We start from the raw sequence: 17,376 nt of genomic DNA on the forward strand, positions 1-17,376 counted from the left end.
TTTGAAATTGGCCCAATAAATATATTTCATACTTATATTTCATATATTTTTGTTATATTTCAGAATATATTTCTGTATGGGTCCCCAAAAGTGTCAAAAATATATGTGGCATATATTCCAAATACATTGAAATATATTCTGAAATATAACAAAAATATATGAAATATAAGTATGAAATATATTTATTGGGCCAATTTCAAATATTTGCATATACTCCAAAATATATCCTGAAAATATATTTCAAATATAATTCTTTTGTGTATGGGGAGACTCTATTCAGTCCTTTCTGGTCAAATCATTAGTGTCTCACATACAGAGTATAGTGTACAAAACACAATGAAACTCTTACCTTAATTTTTCTTCACAGAACTAAGAGAATATATATTTGGGCAGGCACAACTTACTATACAAAGTAACAAAAATAAATGCATTCTGTAGCCTACATAAAATGTATGAGATATAGGCTACTGTATAATGGCTTAGTTTCTGAAAAGGTTTGTTTGAGTAATATTTACGTTTACACCGTCAAGTGATGAGTCCGATGACGGCGACGTGTGGGAGGAAAGGATTTTGTTAGATGAATTCCATTACAACTGCTTTGAACACGAAGGACTGGTTAATTAATGCTGAACTTCTGAAACAGGAAAGCTCCTTGTACTTTATATTTTATAGCACTTTCATAGCTACATAGCACAATGTGCTTTATAAAAAGTAAAAACAAACATCAAATACAACAGAAAATAAGAGCTTTACAGAATATGCAGACACACTTAAAACAAGCACAAAATATTTAATTAAAGCATAAAATGTAAAAGTAACCACTTTGCTCAGTAAACATTTAGCATTACTCATGTGTATATCTCTATTAATGCTGCATTCCACCTCTATGCATTAGTAATCATTTAAATAGTAAGTATAATAAACTAATATATAAAAATATAATATAATGTAATTAATAACAATGTAATAAACTTCACATTTGTTTGTTATTTGTTATGTATAGCTCTAGAAATGACACAGTGCTCTTCTCAAAGATTTAAAACTCATACAAACACTGATTTTGTTAGATTTTGGTTACAAACATCATATCATCACACATTACAGTGCTGAAGTGAAGCTCTTCTGAAGATTCCTCATCTGATAGTGTCTGGTCCAGTCCTGGTGATTTCACAGGTTTCTGAGATTTAGATGTAAACCATAAACCAACGCAGTTTAGACCAGCTCTGAACAGAGTCTGTTCGCTGTCGAGCCTGTAAGATCGAGGAATCAAAAGAGAAAATAATCGGTTTCGGCTAAATTGAATATATAAAAAAAAGTAATTGAAATATAGTTATTTACAACAGATTACACTAACATTCAATTCCTGTAATCTTATTAATTATGGCGTTAGTGTGACATGACAAAAAGATGTTTACTCACCTCAGGTTACAGTCTGAGTCGTCGAGGACTTTACTGAGCTGCTTCTTTGAGTTTCTTATCTTATTCTTATTCAGATCAAGTTCTTTTAAAAAATGCAATGCTTTGGTCTTAGCCAAAGTCTGGGCCAAACAAGCCACATCTGTAACACCACAGTCATTTAGGCTAGAAAAAGACAGAGAAAGAGACTTTCACTTTAACCCTTAGAGTTAGAAATTAACTTTTTAAGGTGTGATCATATTAGTCTTTGTCCAGCAGTTCCGATGCCTGCTTTCAATATAATAACCAGTTAGAACAAAATCAATAAGTACTAATAATAAGCTTGAAATAACATTGACATCAAAGGTGCACTATGTCACTTTTGGCGCTAATTCAGTGAATTAATGTCCTCAAAATTCATGCCGGATCTCATCCAAGACATGTAAACTTTGAGCATTTTATTTTCCCTTGCAGTCTAAATAAAAATATTATGGTGTATTAAATAATTTTTTTGAATTGGTGGCTATGAATTTTATTAATTTAAATAATGTCAGGTGTATCAAATCCTGCTCCTGGAGTGCCGCTGTCCTTCAGGCTACATTACACAACATCCAAGTACTAAAAACAGAAACACTTTTCCTTTGCATTTTTCGTGTACAGATAACAACACTGTCAAAAAGATCCCAAGGATCTGCGAAATTGACTAAAAAAACGGCATTATGCATGCTAGGCCAATGGGGGCAATGTCACTTTGAAGAGAAACAACGAGCCTATAGCCTGAATATGTAATATGCATGAGCATGATTTCATAAATTTGCGTTTTTTTTGTAGTTTACACAGAAAAGATAACAGTAGTTTTCAAAAAGTTTGTGATTTCAAAGACCTAAAGTGCTTTGCCATGTAAATGAATGGCCAAAACGCAGTTGAAAATGCTGTAAATGGCCCCTTAGTTGGAGAGTTTAGCTTCAACTCTATTTAAACACACCTGAAGCAGCTAATCAAGGTCTTTAAGATTACAATAAACTTCCAGACAGTTGTGTTGGAACAGGTTGGAGCTAAACTCTGCAGGATGTTGGCCTCCAGGAGCACCTCTGTTGTAGACAAATGCTTCTCACCTCAATCTCTCCAGTTTACATTGTGAATCCTTCAGTACGCCACATAAGTGCTTCAGACCTTTGTTTTTTATTTTATTCCCACTCAGATCCAGTTCTCTCAGGTGTGATAGGTTTGATTTCAGAGCTGAAGTCAGAGCAGAACAACCTTCAGATGTCATACCACAGTATCTTAACCTACATTGGAAGAAATGAAACAAACTTTTTATTCTATAAAGGTATATCATCTTCATGGCAAAAAGACTAAAGTGAAAGATTTGCCACAAATATAATGTGCACTTACGCTCTTTACAAGATGAAGCCCCAATATATTGAGTATAAAATTAGTTTTTCACTCAGATGTAATAAGAAATTCAAAACAGCTGAGTGGATACTATACCCATGTTGTTGGATGCAGACTTTTCATCCAGCATTTAAATATGTAATGCCAGATTCACACATTCTGAGTGTGTGGAGTTAAAGCAAGCGTGCCGCACAAGCCCTGAAAAGTGAAGCCAAAACATCTCGATCGCCACCCGGTGACTGGTCCTAGTATAGGTCATAAACCCCGCCTTCCCGTGTTATTCAATGGGACTTGAGACCAACTAAACAATTTAATTACACTTCAAATATCTTTTTTCCGAAGGTGGTTTCTGTCATTTACTGTTGTTTTTATCACGCTGATGTAAATTCAAGAGTTTGTTTTTAAAATAAGTTTGTTTTTAGTTAGTTATTTGATGCTATAAAAACGGTGGTGTGACGTCATGATTGACAGCTGTGATTGACAGGTTCTCTGAGCGAAGTAGTCACTAGTAGGCACCAACAGACTTTTTTTCGGGATCTTCTGAGGACTGAGGAGATTGGAGCTTTAAATTTAATATCTAAATTTCTATAATTAATTATTTCACACAGAGAGTGAGGGCGGGGCCTTGATTTTGCGGCTTTACTTCCTGCTTACTACTGCGCAGGTCTGGTCCCGAAATCGCTACTGCGCAGACTCAAACCCCAAGATGTACCATATCGGGACACTGGCGGCTTCGGTTCTCACCAATGGAAGAGAGCGAAGGGGCGTCGTCCATATTTTTTTACAGTCTATGAGTTAAAGGCAGACTTTTTTTTTAAACTCTCAACTTTACCTTAACCACAATAATATAAACTCAATAAACAAACTCAAGATTTCATTTGAAATCATGTAACACATGGTCTTCCATTTTATTTTAAAGGTATAGTGGAGGATCTTCCCGAATTTTAGAAAAGAACCGCCCTCTCCACTTTTTGAAAAAATGCACATGCGCAACACTCTACCTGTTCCCGAGAGGGAACGCCTATTAAACGTGTGCATGGAGAGCATGCACGAGCCTAGTTCTCCTCGTACACGCTCTGTTTACAAGTTGCTGTCAGCATGGCTCATACAAGCCTACTTTCCAAAAGAAGATTTGCACTTTTTCCACTATATCAGACTCGCCATCGCTAATCATAGCTTACATTAACTTTTACTAGCAGTGATTTTAAATTGATTTCTCCAAATAGCATGCCAAACTTTACCTGTCGAGTAGAAACTTCACGACTGAGGCATCAGTGGGAAGCCCAACCTGTGCTTTTAGCGCACGCCAACGTGTGAAATATTCTCCCCAAAACACTCTGGTCTTGTTTCTTTCTTCAGAGGCCTTTCTCTTCTTGTCATACAATTCGTAGATACTTTTTCTCTTGCGACCCTCAGACATTTTGAAAAAACCCGGTGAGAACGGGGAGCTTCAATGAATGGCTGAAACCGTAGCTCACCACACATAAACACCTGAAAGTGCGCATGCGCAGAAAGCGAAAACTACCTAGGGACGAGCAAGTACGACGGCCTTACGTAAACATATCACCAGAATGATTGACAACTAGGAGGACCAATAGTCTTGATGATCCACCCGGAAAAAGAAAATCCTCCACTATACCTTTAAGTATATCAGGGTCTTAAAATGTCAGGTTAAACATGTTTTGATTCTTGTATGTGAATGTTACTGACCTCAATCTCTCCAGTTTACAGTGTGAATCCTTCAGTACATCACATAAGTGCTTCTCTCCTGCATTTTTTAGTTCATTCTCACTGAGGTCCAGCTCTCTCAGGTGTGATGGGTTTAAACACAGACCCAGAGTCAGGATGAGACAGTGTTTCTCTGTAATACTGCATCCACACAAGCTGAAGACAGAAAGAGAAAATAACAATGACTCAGATCCATGTTAAGTCTGGAAACTTAATTGTATAACCATAAGCAAAAGGATTTGAGAATGGTGCCATCTGCACTTGGACAAAAAAATGGACAATTCATTATTCGTGTAGATTAAGATATAGGATCAACTATATTAATAATTGAAAAATGTACATTTCAGTGTACTATTTTTAATGTGGGAAAAACAAGGAAATTTGGTACATAAATCACAATATAGTTGAGTGTAGTTTACCATCACTAAATACAAATGTTTCTTAATAAAAGTAATGATACTAACTCTAGTTTTTCCAGCTTGCATTGTTTGTTCCTCAGTAGATCACAGAGGTTTTTCACTCCTGAGTCTCCTAGTTGATTCCCACTCAGGTCCAGCTCTTTCAGGTGTGATGGGTTTGATTTCAGAGCTGAAGTCACAGCAGAACAACCTTCATCTGTCATATCACAGTATCTGAACCTACATGTACATGGAAAAATAAAACTTTTCATTCTGATTCATTCAAATACCAAAACACTTGTCTCTTTATTCTCAGTGAATGTTACTGACCTCAATCTCTCCAGTTTACAGTGTGAATCCTTCAGTACGTCACATAAGTGATTCACTCCTGTGTTTTTTAGTTCATTCTTACTGAGGTCCAGCTCTCTCAGGTGTGAAAGGTTTAAACACAAAGATGAACTCAGACTGAGACACTGTTTCTCTGTAATGCTGCATCCACACAGACTGAAGAGAAAAAGAGGAAAATGAAATGACTCAGATCTATGATAACCACCTTACCAAAGAGCTACAGACTTTTATTTTAATTTACACTGTCTAATTTTGACCGTCACACTAGTTCCCTTTCGAGTGGAACTCGACACTGTGTCATGGCATTGATGCTATAGGAATGCTTCCGTGTGAGCCAGCGTCTGCTTGGCCCTCTTCTCAAAGAATGAGGGTCGAGCCCCTGCACTCCGTGGTTTGGGTCCAGTGATGGGAAGTACAAATACTTCGTAACTGTACTCAAGTAGATTTTTCAGATATTTTTACTTTACTATTTATTTTTGTGCCGACTTTTTAATTTTACTCCTTACATTTTAACACAAATATCGGTAATTTCTACTCCTTACATTTTACAAAATTGGCTCGTAGTGTTGGGTCCGAGTCCACCATTGTCGAGTCCGAGTCGAGTCCAAGTCCTTAACAATCGAGTCCGAGTCCAAGTCCGAGTCCAAAGAGGGCCGAGTCGCACTTGAGTCCGAGTCCTTAACATCCGAGTCCGAGTCGAGTCCGGCCGAGTCCACAAAGATTTAAATGGTTTTAAATTGACCTTTCACAGAGACCCGCCCCTCTTACTGTCGCTACGTCCGACAAGCCATTCCGCTCTCACTCCACATGTTCTCACACAGTGAAATATATATTGCGGAGCAAAGAGGACACTGACAATGCGCCAACAGACAAGACAAGGCTACTTCTGGTATGAAATAAAGTCTCAGCTTTCAAATTGTGTAATTTTTATGAAATTAAAACAATACACACCGTTTTGTGATGCTTTAATATAGGCCTCAACTCAAGCAGCACATGAACTGATAATATCTTCTAGTTATAGCACGAATTAAACATGAATGAACATCAGAACTGCAAAAAGAATTCAATACACACCATTTTTCAAGTTCAAGTCCAATGACTTTAATCTACTATCTGGTTTGGTTTGTTTGTCGGACAAAAATGGCAGGTATCTGCATTATGATTGGTCAGATCGCATGTCAATCAAATTCCAGTGAAAGGTCTCAACACTGAGCTCTTAAATTAATATGTTAAACCTTACAAAATGATTCCAATGTATAGTTACAGTCCTACGTTTACCTATCGTACATCTTTCAGATTCTGCAAGGTAATGCTCAAGAATATAACACGATGCATTAAGAGCCAGGAGTAAACTTTTGAGCAAGATGACGATTTTTTCATTTTTATTTATTTTGATTATCTTATTTTGTTTTACATGCTAATATCTTATTTAGCCTCTAAATGGCAGGACTAAATTAATTAATTAATTTTTAAATAAAATAAGAGCAATTTACACCAATGATCCAGTTCAAAAATGTACACCCCCTGGCTCCTAATGGTTGCTTCCTTCTTGAGCATCACTAAATGTTTGCAGGGTTTGTAATAGTTGTGTATGAGTCCATCAGTTGTCTTCAGTGTGACAAGATGGATCTCACAATCATAGTCACTGCTAGTAAAGAGTCAAATATGCAGAAGATCCTGGAAAAGCAAAGAATGTGCAGGAGCTGGAGGATTTTTCCTCATGAACAACCATTAAAAAAAAAAAAAAAAAAAAAAAAAAAACTTGTGGATCATTCAGGTAATGAAACACAATATTAAAATCAAGCCTATGTAATTTGTCTTGTATTTTGTGTTTGCATTTTTTCTTGTGGACTAGGCTATTAAACATCCATTATGTGAAAAATATTTTTCAGGGCAGTAATAAATAGAAACAATGTTTTTATGATCATCCTCATTAAAAAATAAATAAATATTACATTTTGGAGATTCTGCAAGGTGTATGTAAACTTATGACTAAAGTGTAGGCTAAATCAATGTAACAAAAATCATAACATTATTAGACGCCAAAATGTTGCTTTGGTTATCACGTTCTCATGTTGCTATGGTTACTGTGTCAATCATCGCAATTTCATGACTCACAGGACTAAAATTCTGCGGATTCTCTCCCACATTTAAATGCAGCTATCACTCTTTTTAATTTACAGTGTGAACGTAACCACTGGTCCTCTACAAGCATGAAAAAATATATTATTTAGATTGTCAATAGCGCTCACTTTAAGCCATCACTTACTTACCGCGTTCTGCACTCTCACTGAAACTCTCGTCATAAACACTGAAGTTGTCCGCACTGCACAGCGAATCTCTTATTTATATCGCGTCAAGACTTTGTTGTTTATGAGGAGATTTGCGAAAGGATAAAACTCGCGCTGATTCTGAACATACGTTTTGAGCGACTTCTCCGCATGGTGACTCAAAACGCCTCTGATTGGCCACTGTGTTCATGCGCTTAATATACATATCTGTGATTGGCTACAGTGCTCAACACTGACACAACACAATGTAGCCTAAGCAGTTTCGTTTCGTTTCGTTTTTGAATAATATTGTGTCCTCCAGTGCTCGGACTCGACTGTACTCGGCAAATTTTCCGAGTCTAAAATGTCCGAGTCCGTGTCAAGTCCGAGTACAAATTCATCCGAGTGCGTGACAAGTCCGAGTTCATTAAAAATTGGACTCGAGTCCGGACTCGAGTCCGAGTCCGAGTTCGAGTACCCCAACAACTCTATTCACCTTATTTTCCATGACAACAAGGGCGACGCCATTACGCTCATTTTGTCATCTTACTTCCGGCTAAGCGGGACTTCAACTTCCGGCTGAAAGGACCTACGCTAGTTTCTAGCGTAATTCTATAGTTGTAACGGTAAAATATGTTAAGTATTATATGCTCAGTTAAGGGCTGACATAACAATTGGATTAAGAGGATAGAACAATTTAACCAACGGTGTTACGAACACAATGTAACTTAGGCTAAAGCGATCGGAATGTTGTGGTGTACTTCACGATTTACACGAGGAGCACCTGAGGCAATGGCGGAAGGCGCTAAACTTGAAGTGCTCACCCAAGCGCTGTGTTTGTACCATGTGTGTTAGTACCATTTTATGGACGGGGAGCAGACTGACGAACGAACACCCTTACCCCGAGTCGGCTACGATGTTCTGGTAAAGAAGTCCCGGCGGGTGCTGAACAGGTTGTCAGATTCAGGTAAGCTAACTTACCTAACTGTTGTTTCCTAACTTGCCTATCTATGTGCTTTTTAGCCTAACGTTAGATGAAGTCCGTTCTATGAATACATTTAAGATTAGTAACGAGCCGTTCACAAAATACAACGAATCTGGCATGATTACCATTGGCCACCTATATGTCATATTTCTTATATTTCGTTTACTTTGTGATATGTCGACCTAAGGGTCTGAAATAAAGAATGAATGAATATTCACGATAGTACAATATATTATGGTACATTACAGTCTTACAATAGCTCACATTATTCCTGTAAGGAGGCCAGCTAGCTACATCTCTTATTCAGATATTGATATTGACCTACGTAGAGTTAGGAGATTGTGTGTATACTGTCTCCTTTTTAATGCATCTTTCTTTTTCACACTGTTCTAAGTATGAGTGCCATCATAAATTAATTAATTCTCATTTTAAGTACTAATTTAAATCTACATTTTAAGTACTAATTTAAATCTACATTTTTAGTACTAATTTAAATCTAATTTAAAAAGTACTATTTAAATCTATTTTAAGTACTAAAGTAAAAATGTTTATGGTTCTATTATTTCCATAGATCATCGATGAGAGTCAGTGTTGCAGTGGACAACTGTGAGGAGGATCACAGCCACATGCCCCAGACCTGTGATGCAGAAACACAATGGGAGGATCCATCTGTCTCTGACCACAACTACGCTCCAAAATCTCAACTCTGCTGAGAAACGACCACCTTTGTCAGCTCTACACAGGGTCGACATTGATGCATTCCACTCAGTTGCTGAGCACCTTACCAATTCATACACCAACAGCTTTCAGCTACACACTTGGTATCAGCTCCTGATGACTCTGATGAAGCTGCGTCTTAAAGGGTTAGTTCACCCAAAAATGAAAACTCTGTCAGTAATTACTCTCCCTCATGTTGTTCCAACCCCGTAAGACCTTCGTTCATCTTCGGAACACAAATTAAGATATTTTTGATTAAACTGAGAGCTGTCTCACTCCTCCATTTTTTTTCTTATTATTATTTTTTTTCTTAATTTGTGTTCCGAAGATGAACGAAGGTCTTACGGTTGTTGGAACAACATGAGGGTGAGTAATTACTGACATAATTTTCATTTTTGGGTGAACTATCCCTTTAATTTATTGCAGGGTGATCTTGCTGAAAAGTTTGGTGTTTCTTTCTCAGTTCATTGTAAGCAAGGTGATTTCGCGTTGGCTTGACATCATGGAGAAGTGTTTCAGAGAGCAGTTTCCAAACACAACATGTAGAGCACAATATATCAAAATATCGCAAATGTATATATCGCAATATGCATTTTTTTTTTTTTTGCTTTAATAAGCTTTAATCAGTTTATATAATTCATACAGTGAAAAACTAAGCAGTTTTTTACTTTTACATTTGATTATTCAGTTTCTGTTGTTAAATAGACCTAATGTAGGATAACCGGAACCCCGTGGTTTACACTGATGTTAAAATAACATGTCTTATATACAGTAAAACACTGCTGTTCACTTTCACAAGTTGAAGGGATGTTTTCTTGTTACAAAAAGAATGTGAAACACGTATGTAGGTTATATAATTTTAAATCTAATTTAAGTTAATTTTATATACTTTAAGCATTATCGTATCGAATATCGCATTGTTTAATGAGTTATCGCATTTTTTTTCAATATCGTGCACTTAATAACCTTGTCCAGGTGAAGTAATGGCAGACAGGCTTCACCATTACTGATCTCCTCTATGAAAGGAAGGTCAAACTTGTCCTCCTTGTGAATCTTGTAAAACAGATGTTACCTGTTATGAATAGTTATTTGTATAAACCTTTACAATGTGCCCAGATGTTACCTGTTATGAATAGTTATTTGTATAAACCTTTACAATGTGCCCAGATGTTACCTGTTATGAAGTTTTTTTTAAATAAACCTTTACAGTGTGCCCAGATGTTACCTGTTATGAATAGTTATTTGTATAAACCTTTACAATGTGCCCAGATGTTACCTGTTATGAATAGTTATTTGTATAAACCTTTACAGTGTGAGCAGATTTTACCTGTTATGAAGTTATTTTTATAAACCTTTACAGTGTGAGCAGATTTTACCTGTCAGTCATTTATTATAAAACAATATAATGTGAGCTCTGTAGATTCCCCTTAAAACTTAAATGAATTAAGTCTTCTAGTTAGAAGGAATAAGTCACGTCAAGTTTGCAAATGAATACCATCTTGGTTTATTACTTATGAAATTTAAATGGTGAAATGTATCTACATGAAGGTCAGTAGAAGGTGTCTCTAGCCTTATTTAATCGTTCATATTTAACCAATTACCTAATCTCCTATCCTTAACCCTAAATATTCTCATTCCTTGTTATTTACAAATACTTTTTTATTGCTGCTCCATCAACTCCTTCTGACAGGACGTAGTTAAATATTCCCATTACCTCTGGCCACGTTAACAATGACGATGAATGAGACAATGTGAGACGAACTGATAGTCGTAGAAGTTTTCTCCGTGCTCCCAATTTAAAACATTTACGGTATTAACGTTATTTGTCATTTTGATAAAGTTTTGGCTAACTATAAACAATCTTCTAACTACTGAAATAGCTACCGGATGTGCCGTGTCAGTTTAGCGGAAGTCGGATGACAAAATGCGGAAGCGCGAAGTATTAAAAGTGGGCGGGGCGGAATAAGGTGAATTGGCTCGTTACTTTAGTTTAAAATAATTTCAGTGGAGTTACCGTTATTATTCTTCGCGTCATCAACCCTTTGCAGGGAGTTTGATCGACAGGCGAGCTGACCAATCATAATCCGCCATTTTGTCCGACAAAGCAGTCAGTAGAGTTAGTAGATTAACATTGGAGGTTTTAAAATTGAAAAACGAAGTGTACCGATGTCTTTTCACGTAAAAAAACAACATTCCTTCTCAAGTTCATTCATGTTTGTTTGATGCTATAAATTAACTAGAAGGAAGAGATGATCGGTTCACGAGCAGCTTTAACTGAGGCTCTACAGCGATCTGTCAGACACATTAAAGAGCCACAAAACGGTATTTATTGTTTAAATTTCTTTAAAAAATTACTAAATTTGAAAGGTGAGAATTTGTTTCACTTAAAAAATAATCTGCGTTTCACTGCGTGAGAACATGGTGTGACGTGAGAGTGGCGTCGCTTGTCGGACATAGCAACAGTAACTAAAGGGAATGTAAGGGAATGGTTTGGGACCGTTTGCAAACCGGTCTTTGCGAACGGTCAATTGGATGGGAATATACGTTGCACTTGACACACCACTACAAGACGACTCGACAGATTCGGCGCCATTCATTCGTGGAAAAATCATTACATAGCCTACATGTAGATTCCTTTAAATGTTAAGGGGAAGATTCAAAAAGAGAAACTGGATCTGTGAATTCTCACAGAATCACAATTGAATTCACAAATGAATTCATATCTTGCTACTCAGTCAGATTCTCATTAACCTGGATGAGTCTCTGTCACAATAATCATATAGGCTATGTGATGTTTTAGGCCTATTGGCAGACATCTATTTAAAATGTAGGCAATGACTTATAAAGAACCCTTTTTCCATATCCACTTAAGTTTCTCAGCTTGCACTCTAGTAGCATTTGTGTGGTCCAGGTAGCTTTGCATAAAAAATGGTTGTCATTCGCAAGGCTACTTTTACTTTTATACTTCAAGTAAATTTCCAAGCTTGTACTCTGTTACTTTTACTTGAGTAAAGAAGTTAAATCAGTACTTCTACTTTTACCAGAGTATTTTTAACACAAGTATCTGTACTTCTACTTGAGTATGGGAAGTGGGTACTTTTGCCTGTTTGGCAAATCTCTGTTTGGGTCCCATTGCTGCCGAGGCAGCCCAGTAACTTCGGTCAAGCGGCTTTGCAGGTTTAGTTGGTAAGAACATAAGAGCTTTATGGTTGGGCCAAAGCAGACTTTTTAAGTCAGTGTGTTCGGACCTCATATGTGCTCATACCGGTAATCTTCATTCTTTCTTCACACACAGCATCACAGCAATTTCCCAATTTCATCATTATTTGCAAAATTAAGCAAATATTTGGAACTTTACAACAGTAAAAATCTACACTTCTATAAGTTACGAAAATATGAGAATTTATCATAAAATTGGGCCAGATTGCTGCCATAGGGTGAAAAAAGCTAAATAATGTGACTTCATGTCAGGTCAAAATCATGTTATGACAACAATGGCCAGTAGATGGCTGAAGTGCACATTAAATGCTTAGAATACATTTGGATATTTATTTAAACATTATCCAACTATCATTTGCCATTTTTTTAGTAAGTTTTTCAGTAACACTAACAGCAATAGACTGCCATTCATTTTATTCTTTCTCTGTCTCTGTAAGAGAGAGTGTGTGGGTGAGAATCTTGTTTAGTTGTATTCTGCCATCTTTTGGATGTTTTATAGTCTCACCCCGTCATTTCTGTGTGTGTTTGTTTAACATCGTGGTTGATATATAGATTTTATTCATATATTTAAAAATTGCTTATTCATAGGGTCTGTCCATTTTGACCATGAACAGCCAAGGTGCAACTTTTTTAATGACCACTTAGACTCATCGATTGAAGTCCATTTTTTTCTTCAGAGTGCATATCTAAAGTCTCCAAGTTTTGAACCACTTTAAAAAAAAAATGTAAATGTGTCAAAAATAACAGAATCGCCTGGGACAGTTAAAGACACTTAATATAAAGAGTGATCAATGAGGAAAGGACAGTAGGTAAAGTGCTATGATGTAACTTGAACCATGTTGTCTTCAAATAAATACCTAAATAGTAAACTTTAATCACACTGTAGCTGCTGTAAAGTATGTTACTAACGTTAGTATTTCCAGCTTGAATTCTGGGTTCCTCAGCAGAGCACCAAGGTTTTCAACTCCTAGTTGATTTTCACTCAGGTCCAGTTCTCTCAGGTGTGATGGGTTTGATTTCAGAGCTGAAGTCAGAGCAGAACAACCTTCAGATGTCATACCACAGTATCTTAACCTATATTGAGAAAGAGAGACAGAAATAAGATAGACAGACCAAGGAAGAGACATTATTTTTATTTCACCACATCACAAAAAGCACAAATGATGTGAAGTTTTCACAAATATAATTTTGTAACTCATTATAGGTGAATGTTACTGACCTCAATCTCTCCAGTTTACAGTGTGAATCCTTCAGTACGTCACATAAGATTTTCACTCCTCTGTTTTGTAGTCTATTCTCACTGAGGTCCAGCTCTTTCAGGTGTGATGGGTTTAATTTCAGAGCTGAAGTCAAGATGAGACACTGTTTATCTGTAATACTGCATCCACACAGACTGAAGACAGAAAGAGAAAAGACAATGACTCAGATCATTGATGACCCACTAATGTTAAAGGTTTGAGTCCTATGACAGTAGTTTGACATTTGAAAAGCATTTTGTGACTAATACAGCTCAGAATTCAGCATCATAAAATGTATTTGTCAAAATATTATACTGTAATTCTACAACCTGTTTTCTCCCTCTGTAGTACCCAAAAAATTTATGATTAAATAATTGAAAAAAAGATTGTCTTGTTTAGCCAACTAAAAAGTTTGATGTCACTTATTTCCTCAGAGCTCTTGGTAGAAAGCTTTTTAATTTTAATAAATCATTTTATTGTGGCTTTAATTCTGACAAATGAGAAAATAGTACTATCACTACTTTTACTTTTATACTTCAAGTAAATTGGGAACCGTAACCGAGACGTTCCCTTTCGTGGTCACTCCGAGTTACGTCGGATGACGACGATTGGGGTTCCAGTCTAATCACGCCACCTCGGCTGTCATACTATTAAACGTAATGTAATATTTTACACCATGTCAGTGTGTTGAGTTGACAGTGTTTATCCTGCAGTAGAGCACAGATCTGATTCACTCGTGTGTCTCCTAGTTCATGTCCACTCAGATTCAGCTCTCTCATGAGTAATGGGTTTCTACCCACAAGTCCAATCACATACTGACAGGCTTCATCTGCAGCAGGACTCAAAAACCTGAAGGAAAAGTGCATTGACACTACCTGCCATATAAAGACTTATTTTCACAAGCTTGTGAAAGGGCCTTTAGTCATTTCAAATCTTTTATGAATGTCTTTTGATCGTTCTCCTTCATCTGTAATGTTTTAAGACTATTGAATGTTATTATTTTAATAACACTCACCTCAGTGTCTTCAGTTGACAGTTTGGATCCTGTAGTAAATCATTGAGCTCCTTCACTCCTAATTGTCCAGGATCATTTCCCCTGAGATCCAGCTCTATCAGGTGTGAAGGGTTTGATCTCAGAGCTGAAGCCAGAGCTTCATAACCTTCTTCTGTGATTCTGCAGTTTGAAAGTCTATAGAAAAAAAAATTATATATATATATATATATATATATATATATATATATATATATATATATATATATATATATATATATATATATACATACATACATATATATATATATATATATATATACATATATATATATATATACATATATATATATACATACATATATATATATATATATATAGTGCTATGCATAAGTTTAGACACCCATGCTAAAGTTGACTAAAAAGAGAAATAAAAAATCATCTTTTGGAAATTGAACTTAATGCCTTAATTAAAAAAAATAGGAAAAATCCAACCTTTAAGGACACCAATTTTCTTTGTGAATGAATAATGTATCGTAAATAAATAAATGTTCTTCCTTAAAATACAGGGTGCATAAGTCTGGACACCCCTATGTTAAATTACCATAGAGGAAGGCAGATTTTTATTTTTAAAGGCCAGTTACTTCATGGATCCAGGATACTATGCAGGATACTATCCTTTGGAATTATACATAGCCACATAGCCTTCACCATACCTAGAGATTGGCATGGAGTACTTTCCATAAGATCATCTCTCAATGCAAATCAAACCAGCTATTAGGCTAACTGAAATAAAACCATGCCAATCTCTAGGTATGGAGAAGGCTATGTGATGATGTGGGGCTATTTTAATTCCAAAGGCCAAGGGAACTTTATCAGGATGCATAGTATCCTGGATCCATGAAGTAACTGGCCTTTAAAAATAAAAATCTGCCTGCCTCTATGGGAATTTAACATAGGGGTGCCCAGACTTATGCACCCTGTATTTTAAGGAAGAACATTTATTTATTTACGATACATTATTCATTCACAAAGAAAATTGGTGTCCTTAAAGGTTGGATTTTTCCTAATTTTTTTAATTAAGTTAAATTAAGTTAAATTTCCAAAAGATGATTTTTTATTCCTCTTTTTAGTCAACTTTAGCATGGGTGTCTAAACTTATGCATAGCACTGTGTGTGTGTATATATATATATATATATATATATATATATATATCAAATGTATTATATATTTAATATATATCATATTATATATTTAAGATTTTATATCAAAAAGGTTCAAATGCATTTTATTTATTTTATCTTCTGATCAGAGAATAAAAACATAAATCATCATCTGATAGAAGCATTAGACTGGAGTTTGATCTCAGTGGCCTATTTCACAAAAGTCTATCCAGGTAAATTTGAGCTTTGTTTGGAGCAAACGTCTCGGTTACGGATGTAACCCTCGTTCCCTGAGTAGGGAACGGAGACGTTACGTCGGATGACGACGATTGGGGTTTCGCTTAGAAGCCTATCACCTTCGAGTATATAAAACGAGCCAATGGCAATGAAATGCCATGGGTCTGCGGAATTTGCATAGCGTATCTCCACCCAACGCAGGGGGTATATAAGGAAGTACGCTGCAATATTGCAGATATGTCTTCGCTGAGGAGTCGAGACTGGACCCAGGCGTTTTTCAGCGATACAGCGGAAGTGGCAGGAAGACGTAACGTCTCCGTTCCCTACTCAGGGAACGAGGGTTACATCCGTAACCGAGACGTTCCCTTTCGTGGTCACTCCGAGTTACGTCGGATGACGACGATTGGGGTTCCAGTCTAATCACGCCACCTCGGCTGTCATCCAGTGCCCTGCGTAAGTCTGAGCTCCCTGTTGTGAGACTAGCACGAACGAAGGAGTCCTACTTAACACAGGAATACCAAGGTACACTGGGAAGCATATCTCAGAGGAAATATGCAATTATGCCCAACCGTAAGGGGGGGACTTGGGAGACACATATGACCCAGAGGGATGCATATGGAGTATCACTGAGGTGTCCAGCCGCAGGTGGAATATTTAAACCCCAGGGGTGGCAAGGTGGCTTGCCAAGGGAAAGACACACGCTCAAAAGAGAATACACATGTGGGGGTCGCTCAGAGGGGGGACCATGCACATGGAGGCACCTAGTCAAGCGCAAAAAGCTGCGTTATGGCAGATAGGCATAACTCAGGCGTTGACGTAACCAGTGCTGGAGGAAACTCAGAGCTTATCAGACTCACCTGAGAAGATAATAGCACGTATCCCGTCCGTGGAGAGGAATGGCGAGCAAGCGAAGACACCTGAGCAAAATCTAGTACCGGCTGGTTGAAAGCGAGTACATGAGAAGAAACTGGCTCTACTCGGAGATTATAGAATCTCGCAAATGTGTTGGGTGTCGCCCAGCCTGCAGCTCTACAAATGTCTGTTAGCGAGGCGCCATGCGCTAGAGCCCAAGAGGAAGCCACACTACGAGTGGAGTGGGCTTTCACACCAAGGGGGCATTGACGACCTTGCTGCTGGTATGCCAAAGCAATGGTATCCACTATCCAGTGAGATAACCTTTGCTTTGAGAGAGCCTTTCCCTTCAGCTTCCCACCATAACAGACAAAGAGCTGGTCTGAGGTCCTGAAACACTGCGTCCTGTCTACGTAAGCACGAAGGGCGCGTACTGGAC

At 37.1% G+C, this 17,376-nt stretch overlaps 2 protein-coding genes across 2 annotated transcripts in view; both read right to left on the reverse strand.

Moving 5' to 3' along the window:
• Window positions 1–998: 998 nt before the first annotated feature.
• The window catches only part of LOC311085623 (uncharacterized protein), a 159,792-nt gene continuing 143,414 nt past the window's right edge, over window positions 999–17,376 (reverse strand). Inside the window, exons 49-55 of the mRNA XM_084118156.1 lie at window positions 13,365–13,529; window positions 5,247–5,420; window positions 4,983–5,156; window positions 4,501–4,674; window positions 2,511–2,684; window positions 1,420–1,581; window positions 999–1,250 (exon numbers count right to left, since the gene is read on the reverse strand). Of these exons, the coding sequence (XP_083974282.1) occupies window positions 1,064–1,250; window positions 1,420–1,581; window positions 2,511–2,684; window positions 4,501–4,674; window positions 4,983–5,156; window positions 5,247–5,420; window positions 13,365–13,529 (1,210 nt within the window). The 3' untranslated portion in view covers window positions 999–1,063. The remainder of the gene's footprint in view (window positions 1,251–1,419; window positions 1,582–2,510; window positions 2,685–4,500; window positions 4,675–4,982; window positions 5,157–5,246; window positions 5,421–13,364; window positions 13,530–17,376) is intronic.
• Window positions 13,593–17,376, reverse strand: part of LOC311085174 (NACHT, LRR and PYD domains-containing protein 3-like) — a gene marked incomplete at its 3' end in the record, with an annotated part of 31,052 nt that continues 27,268 nt past the window's right edge. The window contains exons 14-15 of the mRNA XM_084117608.1: window positions 14,369–14,542; window positions 13,593–13,848 (exon numbers count right to left, since the gene is read on the reverse strand). Coding sequence (XP_083973734.1) covers window positions 13,593–13,848; window positions 14,369–14,542 — 430 coding nt within the window. The remainder of the gene's footprint in view (window positions 13,849–14,368; window positions 14,543–17,376) is intronic.

This window comes from Abramis brama (genome assembly GCF_963993115.1).
Source record: "Abramis brama genome assembly, chromosome: 6".
In the NCBI taxonomy this organism is placed as follows: Eukaryota; Metazoa; Chordata; class Actinopteri; order Cypriniformes; family Leuciscidae; genus Abramis; species Abramis brama.